Source organism: Pezoporus flaviventris, unplaced genomic scaffold (genome assembly GCF_033815535.1).
Source record: "Pezoporus flaviventris isolate CSIRO_AGI_PZ_B2104156 unplaced genomic scaffold, CSIRO_AGI_Pfla_v1 ptg000116l, whole genome shotgun sequence".
Taxonomy (NCBI): domain Eukaryota; kingdom Metazoa; phylum Chordata; class Aves; order Psittaciformes; family Psittacidae; genus Pezoporus; species Pezoporus flaviventris.
The window spans coordinates 592,298-609,934 of NW_026892664.1; the positions used below are offsets into that span (position 1 = coordinate 592,298).

Sequence of the window (17,637 nt, forward strand, 5' to 3'; positions counted from 1 at the left end):
AAGCGTGTTCGTGATGGTTGTGGTGTTTAGCCTTGGGAACTTGGTGTTTTCCTCTCTCAAAGAGAATTTACCTTATATTGACTTGTATGTATGTAAGTGGTGTAACTGATTGATAGACAAAACCTGACATTCTTAACATTATTGAGGGATTTGGGCCTATTCAGCATTTCAATTTGGAGACATAAATCAGGCAAACTGCTTATAGGTTCACTATGGTTGATGATAATTATACGTTCCCCTCTGAGCTTATTCTCCTGGGCTTCACAAACAGGGAAGACCTGTGGGTGATGTGCTTTGTCTTATTCCTTGCCATCTATGTGGTTACCTTCATAGGAAACCTGCAATTAATTACATTAATCAGAACGGATTCCTGCCTACACACCCCCATGTACTTCTTCCTAAGCCACTTGTCTCTCCTGGATGTCTGCTACTCCTCTACCATCATCCCTCAAGCCTTGCTCAATGTTCTAGTGGAGCAGAAGGTGATTTCCTTCATTAGATGTGCCACCCAGCTCCTCTCCTTTGCAACCTGTGCCACCACCAAGTGCTACGTGCTGGCTGCTAAGGCTTATGATCGCTACATGGCCATTTGTAACCCCCTTATCCTACTCCATGGTCATGTCCCAAAGGCTTTGCATTGGGTTGTTGGCTGGTGCCTACTTAGCTGGCGTGATCAGCTCTACCACACACACGGTTTCCATATCTCGTCTCCCGTTCTGTCGGTCCAAGACGATCAATCACTTCTTCTGTGATGGACCACCACTGCTAGCCCTCTCCTGCTCTGACACCCCTGCCATCGAGGTGATGGTTGTTGCCGTGGTGGGGTTCAAGGTACTGAGCTCCACGGTCTTCATCCTCATCTCCTACTTGTTGGTCCTTTCCATTGTCATGCGGATTCAGTCTGTGGCTGGTCGATGTAAAGCTTTCTCCACCTGTGCCTCTCACTTCATCTCCATTGCTTTGTACTATGGCAGCTCCCTCTTCATGTACCTGCGCCCTAGGTCCCGGCAGTCCTCAAAGCATGACGAGGTGGTCTCCATGATGCACTCTGTGGCTGTCCCCATGCTTAACCTGCTCATCTACAGCCTAAGAAATGCGGATATGAAGAATGCCATGAGGATAGCAAAAAGTAGAGTCTTCTCCTCTTTGTCCATTCATGGTTCCTAGTCAGCTGAAAGGAGAGGGCTACCCTGCCCTGGTGAGAAGCAGCAGGATGGATATTGCACCTTCAAGGATGGTTCGATATTGCACCTTAATGAGGATGGTTGGATATAGCACCTTCAAGTATGGGTGGATATAGCACCTTCACAAAGAAGGGACTAAGCATACTTGGAAGCATGACAGCTGGAAAACACGCTTCTCCTTAAACCAAGGCTACATTCTGTGCTGGCATGGACAGGACTTTCTCTGGCTGCAGCCTGAGACCTGACAGTGACTGTGTACTGGAAAGAAAGTTGTTGTCCAAAGTGATTGCTACTTAAATATTACTTGAAATTAATATATTTTTTTTATTTAAATGTTATTAAACATAACAATAAACTTTATTTCAGGGTTCAGAGTGCAAAAGGGAGAAGGTAGGTGGTGGCTTTGCCCTGCTGGCATCAGACCAGCAGATATCTAAGCTCATGTTTTATATTAGGAAATGATTTCTGGTGTTATTTCTGGTTTTAAGGAAACATTAACTGATATTTCCATGTATTTCAACTCCAGCCCGCAAGGTTTGGTCACGTGAAATGACAGAGGGGATATTGAGGTGAGCTCTTAGGCAGAAGCTCTTCCCTGGGAGGGTGATGAGGCACTGGCAAAGGGTGCCCAGAGAAGCTGTGGCTGCCCCATCGCTGGCAGTGTTCAAGGCCAGGTTGGACACAGGGGCTTGGAGCAAGCTTCCCTAGTACAAGGTGTCCCTGTCCGTGGCAGGGGTTGGAACTGGAGGGCCTTTAAGGTCCCTTCCAACACAAACCAGGCTGCAATTCTAAGAAATAAAGCTGTCAGTCTCTTGAAGTCAAAGCCCTTGTGGGAAATGGGGACAAGTCATATCTGAGCCTCTGCTCTGCTGTGAATTTAAGTAGGGTTTTAAAAAACCTGAGTGCTGTTAGGAGGGAGGATTTGGGGTCCTCCTCCCTGCTGAAAAGCCAAGGTTCTGCTGGGCTAGGTCCTCTGACAAAGCTGATGGAGCAAGTGCAGTACCCAGCTGTCTGCATCTGGGACTTCAAGCTGCATTATTCACCCTGCACAAGTGCACCCAGGCATTCTTAGTGGCTTTTTTTGCCTTCATGTAGTTCCCTTAAATAATCTTTGAATTACATACTTTTCTTCTTTCCAGAATTTGATTGAGAGTTATTTCTCTCTCTGTTATATTGATTTTCCCACTTCACAAGCCTTGGTTTTAGCCCAGTACCCAATGGGGAAGAAAGACATTCAAAACCACTCAGAAATCCTTTTCTACCCTCCTCCAGTCCATCTCCTGGACTGTCAGTCTGGTGCTTTCTAGCAGAAAACAATGTTTGCATTGAAAACATTTAAAGCCACCTGTGTACTTCTTCCTCCTTTACCACACTTTCATAGCTCGGTTTTCTCCCCTGTTTGCCCCATCCTTTGTGTTTTCTAAATGTCTGGGACAAGGTTATCTGTTAATTTTTCTACCAAGGGTTTTATAATATCTCTTCATGTAGGAGAAGCATTCAGGACACACCGGCACTCAGGATTCTTCAGATGAAGACTGGGAAATCTGACTTCATCCTGATATATCCTCAACGCAGCCACATTTTGAGCCAATGCTTTTGACCAAAGTGCTGTACAATCACTAGTGAAGTGTATGGAAGTAAATGCATGCGATGGAAAGGACTCCCCATGACCAGCACAAACCATCCACACAGAGGATGCTTTGTTGTGCTTGTTTTCAGCTCCCTTCAATGCAATATTAGATGATCTCTGTGGATGTAAAGGGCTTTCTCAGGAAACACAGAAAAGAAGAGTTATGTGATAGATGGGGAAATACAAAGCAAACTGTCCTGGGCCTGTCTTCCTGGGTAGGTCTCTACAGGAGAACTGGTCTTGGAGGTGTTGATGCAGCCAGAAGGAGTCTGGGGAGAGAGGACTTGAGAGGTTGTTTTGCTGATCAAGTCAAACTAATTATCCGATGGAGGAGGGTCCTTTGGGAGAACAGTTTGCACAATACAAACCTCTGAGGTAATGCCTCCTGTGAGATAAAACCCCTCCAGCAGCCAGCCTGGAGCATCCTGCTCCCAAGCATCTCTCCTTCAACCCATCGCATGGTCTCCAGGACGAGCTGCAGGCACTGCATCCACCACCACCTTCCTCTTTAACCAAGCAGGTACAAAAGGGTTTGATGGGTGGTGGGTCCAGTTTGACCCTGGTCATGCTGCCTCTCCCATGCTTTGATGGCATGTTGAATTTCACTGTTCTTCAGGGACTGTATTGATAGGGCAAGGGGTGATGGGTTTAAACTAAAACAGAGAAATTCAGGTTTGAGTTAAGGAAGTTCTTCCCTGTGAGGGTGCTGAGGCACTGGCACAGGGTGCCCAAGAAGCTGTGGCTGCCCCATCCTTGTCAGTGTTCATGGCCAGTTTGGACACAGCGGCTTGGAGCAAGTTGCTCCAGTGGAAGGCATCCCTGCCCATGGCAGGGCTTGGAGCTGGGTGAGCTTTAACCTGCCTTCAACCCAAAATATTGTCTTATATCCGATGATGTGAATAAAAGTGCCCTAGTAAGGGGTAGGTTTGCTTCAAAAACACCAACCTTCCTGACCCCATCTACAACTGATTTAGCGATATTTTAGCATGAGAATATCCAAGCTAAAGCCTTAAAAATTTGATTTATATATGGTATATTTTGTATTTTACACTCTTAGATGGATATTTGGGTTGGTCATAGGAAGCTCACTGCAATCCCAGCAAAGCTCTGCTAGAGCTAAGACCACTGTATTCCCTTAACTTTATGCAGGGTGGGGGTTCTTGGCAGGAGGCTGGGACTGGATGAGTTTTAAGGTCCCTTCAACCCAAAGCATTCTATGATAGTATGTGGTTTGAGTAAACGTGCGCTAGTACGGGGTAGCTTTGCTTCAAAAACCCACGTTCCTGACCCCATCTACAACAGATTTAGGGGTATTTTAGCACTGATGTAGCCATTCATAGATTGATATTCCATCAAGTAATTCATCTGCAGAGAAATTGAATTGTGGAGAATATCCAAGCTAAAGCCTTAAAATTTTGGTTTATATATGATGTATTTTACACCCTTAGGTGCATATTTGGGTTGGTCATAGGCAGCTCACTGCAATCACAGGAAAGCTCTGCTGGAGCCAAGACCACTGCTTTCCCTTAACATTATGCAGGGTGGGAGTCCCTCAAAAGCAGATAAACTTAGAACTTAAAGCAAATTTCAAGTACATGGCTTTGTGTTGTGATGAAAAGGATGCAGCACAAGTAATGAATCTAGAGAAGAGCACTGATCCACTCTGAAAAATACAGAAAAAGAGGGAAAAAAAGGTCCTTAAAATTCCCAGAAATCAGAAAAGACAAAATGTTTTCTGTTTTCCACATTTGTGGACGTACTAATTTGATTTTGTTGCATTACATTTGGATAGACATGATGTTTCCCAGTGTTTCATTAGTGCAGTGTATATCAATCATCGTAGAATTATTCTCTTTTAATTTCAGGTTGTGTAATGAGCTCATTCACCTCTTTGACTTCAGATCTTGGGCTACACACAGAAATACACCATTACAAATACACCATTCTCCATTGCATTTACTTTGTGGATTAAACGCTAACTAAACTTCCACATTATTTATCTCTAAGGGATGTATTTCAGTGATTCCTTTCATTTCAATCCAAATCCATCAACTTGTTGAAATGACAAATACAGGAAACATCACGGTTCTCTCCAGCTTCATACTCTTGGGTTTCTCTGATGCCCCAGAGCTACAAACCACCATCTTCACAGTCTTCTTATCCCTCTATGTTTTAATAGTGCTGAGGAACCTGACGATGATCCTGCTGATCAACACTGACCCCCACCTCCACATCCCCATGTACTTCTTCCTGAGCCACTTATCTTGCATGGATGTTTGCCTTTCCTCTGCTATCATCCCAAAAGCTCTGGAGACATTCCTGCTGGGGAGAAGCCACATCTCCTTTTGGGGTTGCTTTGCCCAGATGTATGTTTTCATGGCTCTGGCTGTCTGTGAGTGCTTCCTGCTTGGGGTAATGGCTTATGACCGATACACGGCTGTGTGCAAGCCCCTGCTCTACACCACTACCATGACCAGGGCGCGTTGCTATGGCATGATGGTGCTGGTGTACACCATCGGGTTCCTCACCTCCCTGGTGCACATCATGCTGGCAGGGAGGTTGTCCTTCTGTCAGGCCAGGAGCATCAACCACTTCTTCTGTGAGCTGCCCACCCTCCTGCAGCTCTCCTGCTCAGACACAAGCACAAATGAGGTCTTGCAGGTTTACAACACTGTGTTTAACACCATGGTCTCTCTCCTGATGATCCTGGTGTCCTACACCTACATCCTCCACACCGTCCTGCAGATCCCTTTGGCCACGAAGAGGCTCAAGGTCTTCTCTACCTGCGACCTTCCACTTGGCTGCCATCACCATCTTCTACGCACCCGCGATCCTCACCTATGTCCAGCCTCATGAGGCATCCTCATGGGATCAGGCAAAGCTGGTGTCGGTGTGTTACTGCATCCTCACCCCAACCCTCAACCCCCTCATCTACAGCTTGAGGAACAAGGAGGTGAAGGCGGCTCTGAGGAGGCTGTGGGAGCGAAAGCTGCTGCCACATCTATGCAGGGTTTGAAAGCACATTTGGAGCTCTTCAGTACTGTGGAGGTAAGGAAGGAATATGTGGAATATGTGATTATGGAATTGAGCATTACTGGCCATTATTGGTCATTATTGTTCACTACTGGTCATTATTACAGCAAGTGCAGGGTATGGAGAACCTGCACAACGAATGGTTCTCTTCAAACAGCTTCAGGCTGTTTTAAGCAAGGCCTGAGCCTTCAGTAATTCATCCAAATAAGTATCAGGTATTTAATAACAGGCCTGAGACAGCACCATGTGTTTTGTGTCTAAATTGTGCTAAATGAAAGTAGAGCCCACAAAAAGGAGGCTCAGGCTTGAGGTAAGGCACTGACCACTGTCTCCATTGCCTGCTTTATAAGGATTTCCTCAATGATGAACTGGTGGAAGGTCAAGAGGATTTGATACAGCCCTGGTGTCTCCAACACCAGGAGGACACGAAGCTGCTGGAGCAAGTCAAGAGATGCAACAAGGATGCTCAGGGGCTGGATCACCTCCCCTATGGGGCCAGGCTGAGGAGCCGTTTAGAGTGCACAGAGCAGCTTCCAGTGTCTGAAGGGGACTACAAGAAACCTGCAGGAGGGCTTTGGCCAAGGGCCTGCAGGGACAGGCCAAGGGGAATGTCTTGAAGCTGCCAGAGGGGAGACTGAGATGAGCTCTTAGGCAGAAGCTCTTCCCTGTGAGGGTGCTGAGGCGCTGGCAAAGGGTGCCCAGAGAAGCTGTGGCTGCCCCATCCCTGGCAGTGTTCAAGGCCAGGTTGGACACAGGGGCTTGGAGCAAGCTGCTCCAGTGGAAGGGGTTGGGGTTGGAGCTGGAGGAGCCTTAAGCTGCCTTCCAACCCAAACCATTCCATGATTCCATGATTTTGCATAACTGAGGAGGGATGATTCTCATTAACACAATAAAGGAGCTCTTTGCTCCTTTCGGCTCCATTCTTTCATCCTCTGCACACAGGAATACATCAGAGGGAGCTGAATTCAGAGCTGCCGCTGTGTTTAGGGCATTGGGTGGTGGAAAACCCAGTTCCCCTCTCCTTGAGACATCAGGGAGTGCAGCCACAGTAATTGCCATGGCCAGCATCACCTGGGTCCTTCTCACACACCCCCTGCCAAGGGCTCAGGCTCTATTTAAGCTCAGTCCTGGCACTGGGCCCACTTCCAGGGCTCTGCTGTAACTGGGCTTGCTCCTGGTCAGTAGCAACCATGAACCTGACTCTCAGTTTCCCCTGGGCTATCAGTGGAAGCTGCTGCTGTGCTCAGGCACAGGGGGACTGTGCTCTGTTTTGTGGCCACTTTCAGCTCCCAGCTTGCCTTCCCACTGGGAATAACTGGTCCTGGCTGCTCCCTTGAGGCACCTTGCATCATGCAAACAGCACAAACAACTCTCAATGAGAGGCAAGACCCTCTGGTGTCCAAGCTAGGGACAAGGCAAGCTCTAATGGAAACTAAGTGTTATAAACATCTCCCCCTCCTTGTCTGTGTCTGTCTCTTAGGGAAAATGACCCCTGTTCAACTGGGTGCTCCAGATAGATTTTGGTTTACTCTACATCAGGCATCCAAATGCAAACTCCTACATCTGAGGGGGAAAAAAGAAGTTAAAATTCTAGGCATAGCATACAGTGAGTATGCTTAGTCATGATTTCCATGTCCAACTAACAGAAATGATGCTGGGAGTCTTTCTCTTTTATTTTTAGCTATGAAAAACACGCCAGGACTAACTTGAGTGCAGCCATGTGCAAAGTACCATGAAGTAACAAATGATCCCCCCCCTCTCCTGCAATGCATCCAGGTCTCTATTTGCTACAGAAAGAGCTTACTGCTAAAGGTCTCTAACAGGTTGCAGTTGGTTATTTCTGCTTTGCAGAGCATGAAGTTCTGCAGCATTCCTCAGTGGTACCTTCTCAGTTAGCAGGTTGTGTTGGGGAAGAGTTGGGAGGGAGGAAATATCACTTACAGCAGCCCCACGGGAAGAAAATAGGGGAAGAAACATACTTCTCCCTAAAGTCATTACATTCAATCATACTAAAATCCTCGTCAATAGGGGAGAATCCTACTCTCAGCTGCTACTTCTCCTAAACCAGATGTGAGATGAGGCCCACAGCAAGGAGGTTAGAAATAGGTGACCTTTAAGCTCCCTCCAACCCACACTGTGCTGTGAAACCTCTTTGGCTGAGCTGGATGTTTGCGGTGGTAGGAAGGAAGGTGCAGGATGACAGACACAGCTCTGCTGCCTCCAGGCTGGGATGTTCTGGTCACACAGCGATTTAGCATCTTCCCAATGCTCAATCACAGCAGGTACCATGCTCATCCTCTGGCAGCTCAGTGGCTCTGCTTCTCCTCCCGTTTCCTTACTTTGCACTGCCCATCCTTCTGGAAGCAAATGGGATTTTATGCATTTCCTTGCGTTAGCCCAAAGTAAAGTGATGTTTTTCAGATATACGTCCTCAAAACCCTTCATCCCCCTTTGAACTTACCTCTGGATGAATCACTGCTTGAATCAGTGCAACTTCTAAAGTTAAACTGAAGAGGGAAATTCCTCATGGGCTTATTTTTGCCACCTCCTATGATATCACATCTATTTCCCCCCCTAAAAAAAACAAGAGATGACAAGAGAACATTTATCAGAGACCTATATTGAGGGGATGCTTAACATCACTGAGTCTCTGCAGAGTTTAAAGCATGGTTAGAATGTGCTGTACCTGCTCCTGTAAAGACATTCAGTTCCTTCCTCTTCCAGACAGCTGACACCAAATGAGATAAAAAGGGAAAGATTAGGAGTTCTATCAACCAGCTGGGACCGGGTTGGTCAATGAGCAGCTCGCAATGAGGTTATTTGCTGTTGCTTTCCTAAAGGCATCTTTAACATCCTTGTTCCTCAAGCTGTAGATCAGAGGGTTGAGCATAGGGACAAGGAGGGTGTAAAACACAGTGGTGACTTTCTCTGTCTTCAGGGAGTACTTGGAAGATGATTGCATGTGGCTGAGCCCAGCAGGGACGTAGAACAAGGTAACGGTCAGGAGGTGGGAGGCACAAGTAGAGAAGGCTTTGTGCCTTCCTTCAGCAGACCTAATCCTCAGGATGGACAAGAGGATGTATACATAGGAGGTGATGATGAGGATGAGCACAGACATGGAAATGCTCCCATGAAGAATTACAAGCAAAAGCTCATTGAGGTGGCTGTTGGAGCAGGAGAGCTTCAGCAAGGGGTTAGTGTCACAGAAGTAATGGTTGATGGTGTTTGGACCGCAGAAAGGCAACAGCAGCAAGCAACAGGTTTGGATTAGGGAGTTCAAAATCCCCCCCATGTATGATGCAGCCACCAGCTGAACACAGACCCCCTGGGGCATGGAAACCGTGTAGAGCAGTGGGTTGCAGATGGCTACATAGCGGTCATAAGCCATCACAGCCAGCAAGAGCACCTCTGTGGTCACAAACATGAGGAGGAAGAAATGCTGCAGGAAGCAGGCAGGGTAAGAGATGGTTTTGTTTTCCACCAAGAAGGCAAGAAGCAGCTTTGGAGCAAAGACAGAGGAGTAGCAAAGATCGAGAACAGAGATTGCAGAGGAAGAAGTACATGGGGGTGTGCAGCTGGGGGCTTGTCTTGATCAGTGCCATCAGCCCAAGGTTGCCCATGAGAGTGATGAGATAAATCATGAAGAAGATTACAGAGAGGAGTCTGCATCTTGGGCTCCCTTGTCAGGCCAAGGAGGATGAAGTGGGTCATTGCGGTGTGGTTGCCTTCAGCCCTGTTACTGTATTGCATGGCAGCATCCCTGTGGGAAGGAGGAAAGAAGGAGTGAAATAGGGAAGAGCAATGCCATGTGGCTTGCATGTACTCTGTTAGGCTGGACATTAGAGCAATAAAGATTTGATAGTTGAGGCAACATCTAACTGTGGTTCTTGGTGAATCTTCACAGGCAGAGAAACACATCCAAAAACCCTTCAGAAATCTCTTAATCATGAGGCTAAATCAGACCTTTTCCTTTAAAAAACCCAAACCCAATCTTGAACCATTTGAAAACTGGAGAAGAGCTGAAGAACTTGCAAACTTGTCATGACATTTCATTAAGGGGGCAGAAAAAGGGACTGTACATTCCATTTGCTCCATGAGAAAGACTGAAAACATCTGAGTGTTGTCCTGGGTTCAGCAGTAGCAGTCATGTTTCTCCTTTGTGCTAGCTGGTGCAGTGCTGTGTTTTGACTTCCAGCCTGGGAACAGTGCTGGTGATACCAATGTTTTCGGTTGTTGCTAAGTGATGTTTACCCTGACCAAGGACTTTGTGAGGCTCATGCTCTGCCAGGGAGGAGGGGAAGCTGTGAGGAAGCAGAGATGGGGCGCCTGACTCGGGCTAGCCAGGGAGGTATTCCATACCACAGCACGTCATGCCCGGAGTGGGGGGTAACTGGGAGTTACCTGGAAGGACACGGGCTTCCGGGTGGAACTCGCTTTCTTGGCCGGTGGTGTTGTATTCTCTTCCCTTGTTATCTTCTCTTATCATTGTTGTTGTTGGTGGTAGTGGTGGCGATTTGTGTTGTACATTGGTTGCTGAACTGTTCTTGTCTCAACTCGTGGGAGTTGCACTCATTCGATCCTCCTCCCCATCCCTCACAGGAGCAGGGAAGGGGAGAGCCCCAGTGGGGGGTGGGGGGGCCTCAATTGCTCTCAGCCTGGCACCACTCACTGGGAGTGAGTGAACAAGCTGTCTTCTGGCTAGGGTTTAAAACAAGACACTGGAAAACACGCTTCTCCTTAAACCAGGGCTACATTCTGTGCTGGGATGGACAAGAGTTTCTCTGGCTGCAGCCTGAGACCTGACAGTGACTGTGTATTGGAAAGAAAGTTGTTGTCCAAAGAGATTGTTACTTAAATATTACTTGAAATTAATATATTTTATTATTTAAATGTTATTAAACATAACAATAAACTTTATTTCAGGGTTCAGAGAGCAAAAGGGAGAAGCTGGTGGCTTTGCCCTGCTGGCATCAAACCAACTGGTATCTGAGCTCATGTTTTATATTAGCAAATGATTTCTGGTGTTATTTCTGGTTTTAAGGAAATATTAACTGATGTTTCCAAATATTTCAACTCCAGACCACAAGGTTTGGTCATGTGAAATGACAGAGGGGATATTGAGGTGAGCTATTAGGCAGAAATTGCTCCTTGTGAGGGTGCTGAGACACTGGCACAGGGTGCCCAGAGAAGCTGTGGCTGCCCCATCCCTGGCAGTGTTCAAGGCCAGGTTGGGCACTGGGGCTTGGAGCAAGCTGCTCCAGTGGAAGGGGTCCCTGCCCGTGGCAGGGGTTGGAGCTGGAGGAGCTTTAAGGTCCCTTCCAACCCAAACCTTTCCCTGATTCTAAGATTTCAGGGACAGAGAAAGGATTAATGCAAGAATTAATGGTTTCACACTCTTTTTGACTTGATGCCATCTGAAAGTTCTCCATGTGCTTTATCTTGCAGATAAGGGTAAATCTGAGATTTCCTATTGTGAATTTGCAGCATGGGAAATTCCAGTTAGAAACAGAGGGTGGGGAAAAACCCCACTTTAAGAGCTGTCAAACACTGAAATAGGGGCCAGGGAGGGTGTGAAATCTCTGCTCCTGGTTGTCCCCAAGACTCAGCAGGAAAACAACTGTCATCTGGGTTAAATAATAACCAGGGAATTATCAGGAAGCTTTGGGAAGAAAGCAGGATTCAGCTGATTGACCCTGGGTGCCTGTGAGTTGTGTGTTGTTAAGAAATGAGCAAACACTTTGATCCTGGCTTGATTCAATTCAATCATGGAGCTTCTACCTCCAGCCTAGGTTATTGCATGTCTCCAGGATAGCCCTAAGGCTCAGCCATGGCTCCAGATTTTACCATGCTCCTGGCAGTGGCTGCAGGCCTATGGGCTGAAGTAATGGGATGGTTTATGTATGCAATGTGTGTCCATCACCCATCAGCTCTCTGCGCAGGAAGGCAACAGAAGAGACTTAAGTGCAGGCAATGCCATTCATGCAGGCTGCCATGGGCTGACACATAGGAGGTCTGAAGGCTGATGAGCAACACCACAGCTCCTGTGCTCTGTTGTGATCAAGCTGCCATGGAGATCATGGCTTCTATTGCTGCCAACAGGGGAATAGAAAGCAAAGGTGTGGATCAGGGGACAGGGGTTCCTTGATAGTATCTGCCCTTTGGTGAGGATTCATCACTATCACGTCTTAAAATGCTTTCAAAGTGCTTTCATTCATAACAGAGGTCACACAAGTACTATATTTCACTTAAATTCTTTGCTGTCTGAAATGAAATGAGGTGAATGGTGCTGGAAATCATTGAATGAGGTTTGTACATCAAAACCTAAAAATACTGCCTGCATGGCATCACACTTATTTGCTGTCATCTCTATTTCTCTTGCTAAAGGTGTTTTTGTCCTTTTCTTAAAGCTCTTAATGATTTTAACAACACCGTCAAGAAATGGAGTTTGATTCAGTGGAACGATAGAATTCACTCTCTGTTTATTCTCATTTGCCAAACAAAAGGGAGAGCAAAAAGGAAAAGAGCTTTAAGCTCACCAAGTTCAGCCGTTCCACAGCACTGCCAAGGCCACCACTAACCCATGACACTGAAGCCTTGCCTATAGGTTTGTGAACACCTGCAGAACCGGTGCCTGCAGCCCTGCCCTGGGCAGCCTGTTCCAATGCCTGAGCACCCTCTGGGGCAGGAATTGTTCTTCAGCTCCATCTAAACCTGCCCTGGTGCAGCTTGAGGCCATTTCCCCTTGTCCCATCCCTTGTTCCCTGGGAGAAGAGCCCAGCCTCACCTGGCTCCATCCTCCTGTCGGGCAGGTGTAGAGAGAGATAAGGTCCCCCCTCATACTAAGATGAAGAGAAGTGCATGCTTGTAGTTGTCTACCTGTGTCTTGATTAGGTGAAATAAAATACTAATTAACCAATTAGTTGAAATTAACTACTAAATAGATTTATCAAAGTTTGGAGAGTGAAATTAGTTTTATTCTCAATCACATCAACCAGTGCATCGTGTAAGTCCAGGTGCAGAAGACCCCCAACATGTTGTCCATACCTAACCAAAACCCGAGCATCTCCCCCAGTATCTCTATTTTATTTGGCCCTAAACTTACAACATTCAATATCACTTTATTTTCAACAGTCTTCTCAGAGCCTCCTTCATCTCCTTATTCCTCAGGCTGTAGATCAAGGGGTTCAGAATGGGAGTCACCACGGTGTAGAGCACCAGAGCCCATTTATCTCCTCCTCTTGAGCTGTCTGAGCTGGGGAATAAATACATAAAAAAGGAAGCTCCATAGAAGATGCTGACAGTGGTGAGGTGGGAGGTGCAGGTGGAGAAGGCTTTGCGCTTGCCCTCGGCTGAATTGATGCTCAGGATGGTGGCGATGATGGCCACGTAGGAGAGCAGGATAACCAGGCTGCTGGACACACCAAAGAGAGATGCTGCAGTGGTCAGGATGATGTGGCTGAGGGTGGTGTCAGAGGTGGAGAGTGAGATGAGGGGGGAAATGTCACAAAAGAAGAGGTCGATGGTGCTGGAGCTGCAGAAGGACAGGGTGGACATGCTGATGGTCTGTCCCACACCATTGGTCAGCCCCACGAGTTATGAGCCAGTCACCAGCTGGAAACAGCACTTTGGGGACATGACAAGGGGGTACAGCAGGGGATGGCAAATGGCCACGTAACGGTCATAGGCCATTGCAGCCAGCAGGAAACATCCAGTTATCCCAAAGATATCATAGATGAAGACCTGAGCCACACACCCAGCATAAGCAATGCTCTTCTTCTCCAACACCAAGCTAACCAACATCTTGGGGGTGACGATGCTGGAAGAACAGAGGTCTACAAAGGCCAGATTGCCCAGGAAATAATACATGGGGGAGAGGAGGTGCGGGCTGGCCCTGATTAAGATGATGATGCCCAGGTTGCCCACAATGGTGACAAGGTAGGTGAGCAGGAAGAGCAGGAACAAGTAGACCTGAGTCACCGGGTCCTCTGTGAACCCTGCCAGGCTGAACTTGGTCACTTGGGTGCAATTGCTTTGTGCCATGGGCTGGATGGTGCCTTGTGTGTGAGCTCGTGGCTGGAGGTTTCTTCTCCAAGAGGCAGGGATGTCCCAGGTGGAAAAGCCTCTGTGTGGTGGGAGCTGCTCAGAGACAGTCCTGCAGGATGGAAAGGGAGAGTTCAGGTACAGATCAATGAGGAACAGGTTGGTGAAAGTCGTGTGCCAGCACAGGTAGAACAAAGGGGTGCTCAAGCAGTTAAACACCATGGCACAACATGGTGCCTGCTCCTCTGACTCACCTTGAGATGTTGATCAATGACCCCTGTGGAAAGCAGTGGGGAGGTAGCACACCCAGGTAGCTTTACCTTAGTGCTGCACTTCATTGCCTGCGTTAATGCTGAGCCTGGGGCTTGGAGACCATCTGGATCAACCTGGAACACAGAGAAACGTGATGTTTTCACAGTGCACAGTTGATCCTTCATCCTCTCATGGGCATTTGCCAACCACCTGCTTCTTCCCTCTCTGCTTCGGTTTCTTTCTAACTTGAACAAATTCCTGACCTATGGAAAGTACAGGTTGGACAGGGCAACCTGCTCTAGTGGAAGGTGTCTCTGGCCATCACAGGCGGTTGGAATTGAGTGAGATTTAAGATCTCTTCCAACACAAACCATACTATGATCCTATGCAACCTTACACAGTGGTTAATATCAGTTTCCCCTCCCTCCTGACACACTTTGTCAGATCTAAAACCTTTTATTGGTTAACTTGTTCCTTGAGTCTCCAATAGAAGTGGGCAAACCCCAGAGCTCAGCAATCTCTTCTCAAACATGTTTTTGGGGAAAAAAGTCATCTTTTCGAGCTGCCTCATCTCAGCAATGGGGAGCACCCTGAATGTCCTGTACAGGAAAGCTTCTGGTGCTCATCCAGAAGCCCTTTCTGGTCAGTGAGGAGAGGAAGTCTCCTGAGTGTGTTCTCCACCTGGGTGATCTCCAAACCTGCCTTCTCAGCAGCAGCGTGGGGATCACACAGCACAAGCAGCTCCCTGGAAAGCCCAGAGCATCATCAAGCAGCCCAGGACCCTGCAGTAGGGCAGGAGATGAAGACAGGAGCTGCTGCTTGTTGGCAAGAGAGAACCACAGGACAATGATGGGCTGGAAGATGCTGCCCGTCACTTACATCTCAGGTCTGTCTCTGCTGGCCTCCTCATGCTCTCGGAGATGGATGTGAAGATGAACGTGCCTGGAGCTGTGCAGGGAGCCTGGGAATGAACCAGCATCAGCAAACCCCCTTCCTATTTCAAGTGACGTGAGGATGTGGGGACTATGAATCTCTTTGTGCCCCAGGAGGTGACAAAGCCCAAAGCAGGTCATTATCTCTTCTCTGTGTTGATTAGTTCGGAGAAGAAATATACCCAGAGGAGATGACCTCAGCTTGAGCAAGCAACAGGGCTTTGGGCTCCCTTAGAGCAAACCACAGAACAACCCAACCTTTCAAATCCACTTTTGAAGCATTTCTGAGGCAGTTACAGGTTCACAAGGGCCATGGTTGACATTACCATGGCAGGAAGATGAGGGGAATCTCTCTAATGGGAGCTGGTACCAGGGTCCATAAGCAATGTCAGGCACCACAGGCAATGAACCAGCTTTCCACCCATTTTCAGTTCCTTGTACTCAAACCATAGCTCACAAGTTTGGCTGCAAATGAGCCAACAGAAGATCGTGGTGACCTTGCTAACGGTGAGGTAAATGCTGTCCTCTACTTCTTGTCCATGCAAACATCAATGCTCACATCACCCAAGTCACTCAGGTTGGTCAGGCGTGACTTGGCCTTGGTACCTCTGTGCTGGCTGCTCATGGTCACCCTCCTGTCCTTCCTCTGCCTGATGACGGCTTCCTGGGGAATTTGGTTCTTAATCCCATGGGGGACACAGGCAGCCCCAGTCCTTGTGCTCTCCCTGATGATGACATTCACCTTCTTCCACACATCATGCTGGAAGCACAAGAGACAAAGGAGAGCCTGAGGGAGCGGTGCCCAAAAGTGGAAGGAAGGAGATAGGGAGGAACAGATGAGGAGTGTGGTAAAGGACTGAAATGGGCAGCACCAGGGGAAAAGGGCCCTTCTGAAGGGATGCTTTAGGGTTGCCCCTGTTGCTGGTGGCTCTGATGGATGCTCCCAAGCCCATCACAGAATCCCAGCCTGGTTTGTGTTGGAAAGGAACTTAAAGTTCCTCCAGCTCCAAACCCTGCCACAGGCAGGGACCCCTTCCACTGGAGCAGCTTGCTCCAAGCCCCTGTGTCCAACCTGCCCTTGAACACTGCCAGGGATGGGGCAGCCACAGCTTCTCTGGGCACCCTGTGCCAGCGCATCAGCACCCTCACAGGGAAGAGCTTCTGCCTAAGAGCTCATCTCAGTCTCCCCTCGGGCAGGTTAAAGCCTTCATGGGGGTTGTGGGGAACCTCCTTCTACAGCCAAACATGAAAAGAAAGTGCATGTCACACGGATTCCCACCAGAGATCATCCGGATCCCCTGGCAGTGCACACTGGGAGCAAATCCCCACAATCTGGGCACCATTTTGGGTTCCAACCCCTTCCAGAGCCACATCCTCCCCTTTCCTTCTCTCTCCAGTCGTAAAACCAGGCATAGGAGCCTCAGGACACGGTGCGATGCTGCGGATGAGGCCCCTCCATCCTCCTCCTGTTGTCAACTCTGCCTCTCTCACCTCCTCATCTCCCTGTTCAATATCACGACCACAGCCACAGCCTGGCTGACAGTGGGAGATGAATGGGACTGAGTCAGTCCTCCAGGGCATGGGATATGTGTATGAATGTGTAGAGATGTGATGGATACAGGGGAGATGTGAGGAGATGGTCCCTCCTTGCTTTGCATCAGTCCTGGTCCCAAATCCTCTCACTGGTCACAGAGTCCCTGTGGCCACCCTGCAGCACATGGAGGGCAGAGGCTCTCTTCTCTGCTATGATGGCTATAGGAAGGATTTAAGCACTGATCCCAAAGAATTGAAAGCTGAGTCCCAGTTTGGAGCCAGCTCCATGCAGAGCATAGGGGGATTTCAACCCTTGCCCAGTGCCTCCACCACCAGGGTACCACCAGTGGCAGAAGCCATCAGCATCCATATGAGAATGTCCATTGTTTCCTGCAGAGCCCCAGCATCCTTCATCCTGCCCCATGGTGTGCAGTGAGGTGCTGGAGTTTGCAGTTTGAGGGGGACTATGGAGCAGCCCCTTTGCTCTCTGCCCCCTCCAGACTTTATCCCTCTGTCAGTGACCTCCCTGCACACATTCCTGGTCCCCAAGGCCATGGCTTCTCCCCATCCATCTCCTGCTGTCAGGCTGGGATTGAGCATGGAGGTGGGAGGTGTGGGACAAGATGGTGAGGTTCCAGGTGCCAGCACAGAGACAGGACCAGCGTTTGGAATGGGTGCAAGGGGACAGGGGACCACATTGCACATTTCTCTTCCCTATTCCAGAGCTGCCGAGGCTCTGCACAAGCAGCCACAACGCTGTGGATGCTGCAACACTTCCCTGTGCTTTTTAATATCAGGTGTTGATGGCTGAGCTTATGGTACCCAGGGGGACTTTGACCAGGAGAGGGAGTCACAGCAACCCCTATGTCCCTTCAATCGGATGTATGACATCACCCTAATGAAACCAAGAGGAGAAGGAACATCAAACTTCATTTCAATTCACAGTTACCAGCTTTGAGGAAGAAATTAGCCACAATTATCCCAGGCTTCTTTTCCTCATGTAAAACACCAGTCAGCTTTATTGAGTTATAGC

The 17,637-nt window shown here is 48.3% G+C and overlaps 1 protein-coding gene and 3 pseudogenes across 1 annotated transcript; 2 read left to right on the plus strand and 2 right to left on the minus strand.

The window, feature by feature from the left end:
* The first annotated feature begins 212 nt into the window (after nt 1–212).
* LOC133282363 (olfactory receptor 8U3-like) lies at nt 213–1,167 on the plus strand (annotated as a pseudogene).
* A 4,113-nt stretch (nt 1,168–5,280) lies between these two features.
* LOC133282180 (olfactory receptor 2B11-like) lies at nt 5,281–5,737 on the plus strand (annotated as a pseudogene).
* A 2,880-nt stretch (nt 5,738–8,617) lies between these two features.
* LOC133282181 (olfactory receptor-like protein COR8) lies at nt 8,618–9,573 on the minus strand. The gene is given in 3 exon segments (XM_061478250.1): nt 8,618–9,389; nt 9,391–9,501; nt 9,503–9,573. Coding segments are annotated over 3 exon segments (939 nt in total). The 5' UTR covers nt 9,559–9,573.
* Nucleotides 9,574–12,960: 3,387 nt separating this feature from the next.
* LOC133282362 (olfactory receptor 5G3-like) lies at nt 12,961–13,887 on the minus strand (annotated as a pseudogene).
* Between the last annotated feature and the right edge of the window lie 3,750 nt (nt 13,888–17,637).